General features: G+C 29.6%; 1 protein-coding gene across 1 annotated transcript in view; it reads right to left on the minus strand.

The window, feature by feature from the left end:
- The window catches only part of LOC119579870 (probable ubiquitin carboxyl-terminal hydrolase FAF-X), a 49194-nt gene that overhangs the window by 10127 nt on the left and 31567 nt on the right, over positions 1-7500 (minus strand). The window contains exons 42-44 of the mRNA XM_037927722.1: positions 761-773; positions 547-716; positions 244-399 (exon numbers count right to left, since the gene is read on the minus strand). Coding sequence (XP_037783650.1) covers positions 244-399; positions 547-716; positions 761-773 — 339 coding nt within the window. The remainder of the gene's footprint in view (positions 1-243; positions 400-546; positions 717-760; positions 774-7500) is intronic.

Raw genomic sequence — 7500 nt, forward strand, 5'->3', positions numbered from 1 at the left:
GTAAACAGAGGAGATGGGTAACACTAATAGTTGACTCCTTGGTGACTAAGCATTTGTAGAGCCCTTAATGTGTAAAGATAAACTTTTATTACAGTGGGCATGGCATTGTAGTCTTGCCATCCACTGACACTGGGTAAAAAAAAAAACAGGATTTCATGCTAAATTCACCCTCAATACATCTGCAAAAAAGTATATATACTGGTCTCCCTAAATTTTAAACAGAAAACCTAAATTTTTACTCACTGGTTGTGAAGACTGTTGTTTTTGGGAGACATCACAAGACCTTATCAACTGGGAAACCACCTGATATAATCTCCCAAGTTCAGCATATTGATATTTTATGGCTGGTCCTGGTCCTTCATCTAAAGCCACCAACATAAACATCTCAACCACATTCAACTGAAAGAGATGAAGGATAGTTTCCATAACCACAAGCAGGAAATAAATGTATGAAGATGGTTGCTAAACTGCAAAGTGTGAAATCACTAAATCATATACTTAAATGCACAATTATATTATAAAATTAGTATACTTATAATAAAGTACCTTCAACAGCTGCAACTTCTCTGGAGGACCCAATGATGCATATAGGTTGAAAAGATGAAAATACTGAGTAAGATGACGACCATGTTCTGATACATCCTTGTTCAGCAGCTGCAACACAGCTACCAACAACTGGTCACTTAGTGTGCAGCTCCCACTTGCCATATCAAGGCCTGAAAAAGATTAATGATGATGAAGTGAAACAATGAAACAATACCATATTTTCCCAACTAATTCTTATCTCTGGTGCAGTCAACACACTCATATTATTGTTTTCTTTTTCTTTTGAGATCCAACTGGATTTTCTGATATCAAGTGTTTCAATAATTTAAAAGATTTTAGTGAGAGAGAGAGAGAGAGAGAGAGAGAGAGAGAGAGAGAGAGAGAGAGAGAGAGAGAGAGAGAGAGAGAGAGAGAGAGAGAGAGAGAGAGAGAGAGAGAGGGAGGGAGGGAGGGAGGGAGGGAAGGAGGGAGGAGAAAGAGAGACAGAGGGAGAAAGAGAGACAGAGGGAGAAAGAGAGACAGAGGGGGGAGAAAGAGAGAAGGAGAGACAGAGGGAGAAAGAGAGAGAGAGAGAGAGAGGAGAGAGAGAGGAGGGAAAAGAGAGAAGGAGAGACAGAGGGAGAAAGAGAGGAGAGACAGAGGGAGAAAGAGAGGAGAGACAGACAGAGAGAGAGAGAGAGAGAGAGAGAGAGAGAGAGAGAGAGAGGTAAGAGAGGGAAAAGAGAGAGAGAGAGAGAGAGCAGAGAGAGAGAGAGAGAGAGAGACGAGAGAGAGAGAGAGAGAGAGGAAGAGAGAGAGAGAGAAGACGACAGAGAGAGAGAGAGAGAGAGAGAGAGCAGAAGGGGAGAGAGGACAGACAGAAGAGGAGGGGAAAACGGAGACAGGAGAGAAGAGGGAGGGGGAAAAAAAGAGAGGGGGGAGAGGGGAAAAAAAAGGGGGAAAAAAAGAGAAAGGGGGGGGGGGGGGGGGGAGGGAAAAAAAGAGAAAGGGGGGGGAAGGGGGAAAGAGAGGGGAAGGGAAAAGAGAGAGGGAGAGGGGGGAGAAAAAAGGGGGAAGAGGAGAAAAAGGGGGGAGAAAAGGGGGAAAAAAAAAGGGGAGACCGGGGGGGGGGGGGAAAAGAGAGAGAGAGAGGGGGGGGGGGGAAGACCAAAAAAAAAAAAAAAAAGGGGGGGGGGGGGGGGGGGAAGGGGGAAAAAAAAAAGGGGGGGGGAGAGAGACCGGGGGGGAGAGAAGGAGAGAGAGAGAGAGGGGGAGAGAGAGAGAGAGAAAAAGGGGGGGGGAAAAAAAAGAGGGAAAAAGAGAAAAAAAAAAAAGGGGTGAAAAGGGGGGGGAAAAAAAGGGGGGAAAAAAAAGGGGGGGGAAAGAGGGGGGAAAAAAGGGGGGGGGGGGGGGGGAAAAAAAAGAGGGAAGGGGAAAAAAGGAAAAAAAAAGAGAGGAAAAGGGAAAAAAGGAGAAGAAAGGGGGAAAGGGAGAAAGAGGGAGGAAAAAAAAGGGGGGGGGAAAGGAAAAAAGAGAGAGGAAAAAAAAAAGAGGAGAGGGAGAAAGAGAGAGGGGAAAAAAAAAAAGGGGGGAAAAAAAAAAAAAGGGGAGGGAAAGAAAAGAGAGAGGGAGGAAAGAAGGGGGGGAAAGGGGGGGGGGGGGAGAGAGAGAGAGAAAAGAAAAGGGGGGGAGAAAGAGGGAAAAAGGGGGAAAAAGGGGGGAAAGAAAAGGGGGAAAAAAAAAAAAAAAAAAAAAAGGGAAAAAAGGGAAAAAGAGGCCAAAGGGGGAAAAAAAAAAGGGGGGGGGGGGGGGGGAAAAAAAAGGGAGAAGGGGGAAAAAGGGAGAAAAGGGGGGAAAAGGGGAAAAGGGGGAGAGGGGGGGGGGGGGGGGGAAAAAAAAAAAAAAAGAAAGGGGGAGAGGGGGAAAAAAAAAAAAGGGGGGGAAAGGGGGGGGGGGGAAAAGGGGGGGGGGGGGGGAGGGGGGGGGGAAAAAGGGGGGGGAGAGAGAGAGGGGGGGGGAAAAAGGGGGGGGGAAAGAGAGAAGAGGGAGAGAAAAAAAGGGGGGGGAAAAAAAAAGAGGGAGAAAGAAGAAGGGGGGGGAAAAAAAAGGGGGGGGGGGGGGGGGGAAAAAAAAAGGGAAAGAGAAAGAGGGGAAAAAGGGGGGAGAGAGAAGGGGGAGAGGGGAAAAAGAGAGAGAGAGAGAGGGGAGAGAGAGAAGAAAAAAAAAAAGAGAGAGAGAGAGAGGGGGGGGGGGGGGGGGGGGAGAGAGAGAGGAAAGGGGAAAAGAGAGAGAGAGAAAAAAAAAAGGGGGGGGGGGAAAGAGAGAAGAGGGGAGGAAAAGAGAAGGGAGAAAGAGGGAAAAGGGGAAGGGAAAAAAGGGGGGGGAAAAAAAAGAGAGAGGAAAAAAAAAGAGGGAAAAAGGGGAAAAAAAAAAAAAGAAGGGGGAAAAAGGGGGGAAAAAGGGAAAAAAAAGAGGGAGAAAGGGGGGGAGAGAGAGGGGGGGGAAAAAAAAAAGGGGAAGGGGGGGAGGGGGAAAAGGGGGGGGGGGGGGAAGGGGGGGGGGGGGAGGGGAAGGGGAAAAAGAGAGGGAAAGGGGGGGGAAAGGGGGAGAGAAAGAGAGAGAGAAGGGGAGGGAAAAAAAAAAAAAAGGGGGGGGGGGGGGAAAAAAGGGGAGAGGGAAAAAAAAGAAAGGGGGGAAAAAAAAAAAAAGAAAAGGGGGGGAAAGAGAGAAGGGGAGAAGGGGGGGGAGAAAAAAAGGGAAAAAAAGGGGGGGAGAAGAGAGAGAGAGAGAGAGAGAGAGAGAGGGGGGGGGAGGGAGAGAGGGGGAAAAAAAAAAAAGGGGAGAGAAAGGGGGGAAAAAGAGAGGGGGGAGGGAGAAAGAGAAAAAAAAAAAAAAAAAAAAAAAAAAAAGGGGGGGGGGAGGGGGGGGGGGGGGGGGGAAAAAAAGAGAGAGAGAAAGAGACAAAAGGGAGAGAGAGAAAAAAAAAGAGAGAAAAAAGGGGGGGGAGAGAGAGAGAGGGGGGAAAAGGGGGGGAGAGAGGGGGGAAAAAGAAAAGGGGGGGGGGGGGGGGAGAGGAAAAGGGGGGGGGGGGGGGGGGGGGAGGAAAAAAAAAAAAGGGAGGGGAGAGGGGAAAAAAGGGGGGGGGAAAAAAAGGGGGGAAAAAAAGGGGGGGGGGAAAAAAAAGGGAAAAAAAGGGGGGGAAAAAAAAAAAAAGAAGGGGGGGGGGAAAAAAAAGAGAGAAAGGGGGGGGGGGAGGGGGAAAAAAAAAAAAAATTCAAAGAGGGGAAATAGAGGGGAAGAGAGAGAGAGAAAAAAAGGGAAAAAAAAATTTAAAAGGGGGTTTTGGGAAAAAAAAATTTAAAACAAAAAAAAAATTTTTTAAATAAAAAAAAAAAAAAAAATTTTTTAAAAAAGGGTTCAAAAAATTAAAAAAACCCAAATTTTAAAAAAAAATTTTTGGGGGGAAAAAAGGGGGGGTTTTAAAGGGGGGGAAAAAAAAAAAAAAAAAAAAAAAAAAGGGGGGGGAAAAAAAAAAAAAAAAAAAATTTTAAAAAAATTTTTTTTTTTGGGGGGAAAAATAAAAAAAAATAAAAATAGAAAAATAAAAATAAATATAATAAATTATTAAATTTTAAAAAAAATTTTAAATATAAAAAAAGGGGGAAAAAAAAATTTTTTAAAAAATTTTTAAAAAAAAATAATTTTTAAAAAAAAAAATATATATATAAAAAAAATATAATTTTAAATTTTAAAAATTTTTTATATATATATTTTTTTTTATAAAAATTTTAATAAAAAATTTTTTATTTAGGTTTTTTTATAAAATATAAAATAATTTTATAAAAAAAAAAAAAATTTTTTTTTAAATTTTTTTTTGGGGGGGGGGGAAAAAAAAAAAAAAAAAAAAAAAAAAAAAAAATAAATATAAAAATATAAAAATATTTAAAATATAAATTTTTTTTAAAAAAAAAAAAAAAATATTTAAATTTAATATTTTTGGTTTTAAAATATAAATTTTTTTTTTTAAAATTTTTAAAAAATTTAAAAAAAAAAAAAAAAAAAAAAGTAAAAAAAAAATTGGGATAATATAATAAAAAAAAAAAAATTAAAAAATAAAAAATTAATTTTTAAAAAACCAAAAAAAAAAAAAAAAAATTTTAAAAAATTTAAAAAATTTTATTAAACTTTTTAAAAAATTTTTAAAAAAAAAAAAATTTTTATAGTTAAAAATTTTTTTTTTTTTTTTTTTTTAAAATAAATATTTAAAATAAAAAAATTTTTTTTTTTATATTTATAAAAATTTTTTTATATATATTTTTAAAAATTTTTTTTATATTTTTTATATTTTTTTTTAAAAATAAATAATTTTTAAAAAAAAAAAATATTTTAAATTTTTAGATAGAAGAAAATATATAGATATTAAAATATAATATATTATATACATATTTATATAATAATAATAAATATATAATATATATATAATATATATATTAATATGTGTGAATTCTTTAAAATCTATATCTATATCTATCTATATATATAATATAATAATATATAATATATATTAAATTTTATTTTATATATATATATATATATATAGATACATTGTTGGTGTGTGTTGTGGTGTATGTATAATATAATAATTTAATATATATATATATATTATATTATATATAAATATAATATATTTTTATATATTTATATATACAATACACATAATGGTTATAATACAAAATATGTATGAATATATATAAATATATATATATATAATATATATATATATAATATATTACATAATATATATGGATATTATATATTACATATATACATATAATTAATATTTTATAATATATAATTTAAAATTAAAATATTATAAAATATAATATATGTAGGTAATAGAGTATTATTTAAATGTATAGTATTATAAAATTGTAATATAATGTATAGTATATGTATATGTAATGTAATATATATATATGTTTAAATTATAAATTTTTAAATAATATAGATATAATTTAAAAAATATAATATATGTGGGTAAATTTAAAAATATAATAGAAAATATATATAATATATATAGATATTATAAAAGGTGGTTTTTATATATAATATATATATATAATAATAAATACACACAATATAAAGTATATATATAAAAATAATAAAGTGTGTTATATATATAATATTATATATATATATATAATATAATATATATATGTGATTAATATATATAAAATATAGAAAAAATATATATATATATAATTATATATATAATATGTGTGGTTTTAAAATAATAATATTTTAGATATTATATATATATAATTTTATATATATAAAATTTTGTGGGGGTTTATAATATATAATAAAATTATATAATATATATTTTATAAATTTTAATTTTACATACATATATAATAAAATACATATATATACATATACATATTTCAAAATTAAGATTTTTTATATATATAATTATATAATCTATTTTATATATAATAATATATATAAAAATATTATATGTTATGTATATGTAATGTTATTATTTTAAAATATAAAGTATATTTGTATATATTTAGATAAAGGGGGGAGATTTTATATATTATTATATATATATATTAAAAAATAATTAAAATTTTTATAAATAATATATGTATATATATATGTGTGTGTGTTTATATATATAATATTATAAATATCTATATTGTTTAAAATTTTATAAAAATATTTCAAACAAAATATAAATATTATAGGGTATATTTTATATTAAAATATATATATATACTCACCCCACACACACCAAAATATTTTATAATATATATATATATTAATATATATTTTTAAAAATAATATAATATATATTATATAACCCACACACACACATTATATATATATTATAAAAATTATATATTTATTTTATAATATATATATATATAATATAATTTTATTATATACCACATTATATATAAAAATAAAATTAAAATATATATATTAAAATATATATAATATTATAATATATATACCTTTTATATACATAATTTTAACATATATAATACATTTTAATATACCATAATATACATTATTTTATTAATATATATATATTTTACATTTTATATATAATATAATATTAACATAAAATAAAATTTATATATACATATTTTTATAATAATTATATTAAAATATATATATATATGTTTTATTAGTTATATATGTATTATATGTATATATATATATTTTATATATTTTAATTATATGATATATAGTGTGTAATATAATATAAAATATATATAAAAATATATATTATATATAAAATTAATAAGTTTTTAAAATATATAATATATAATATAGGTGTGTGGGGTGTATTTTAGGGTTTTAAAATAAAAATAGATATATATAATATATTATTAAAATATTTTTTATAAAATATACACAAAACAAGATATGACATTATTATATAATTTATAAAATTGATACAAAATATAAGATAATAGAAAAATACGATATATTAGATAAAAAATATAGGGGGTGTGTGTGTGTGTGGTTTTGGGGTTTTGGGTGTGTGTGGGGGGGTGTGGGGGGTGTGTGTGGGTGTGTGTGTGTGTGTGTTGATATATATATATATAATATATATATATATATATAGTTATATATTATAACATATTTCAATAATTTTTTAGATTTAATTTTAAAAATATAGATATATATATTTTAACATATATAAATATAAATAATATATATATACATTATATTAATTTTATTACATATATATTTCATATATACATATATATATATATATATATATATTATTATATATTATATATAATTTTTATATGTACATATATATTACAATAATGTACATATATTGTAAAATATATATGTACATATAATTGTTTCCCCCTATATATGTACATATATATGTACCCTACAATGTATTTTGTATGTACAAAACATATGTAATATATTAAATTAATGGGATAA

Source organism: Penaeus monodon, chromosome 13, assembly GCF_015228065.2.
Source record: "Penaeus monodon isolate SGIC_2016 chromosome 13, NSTDA_Pmon_1, whole genome shotgun sequence".
NCBI lineage: Eukaryota > Metazoa > Arthropoda > Malacostraca > Decapoda > Penaeidae > Penaeus > Penaeus monodon.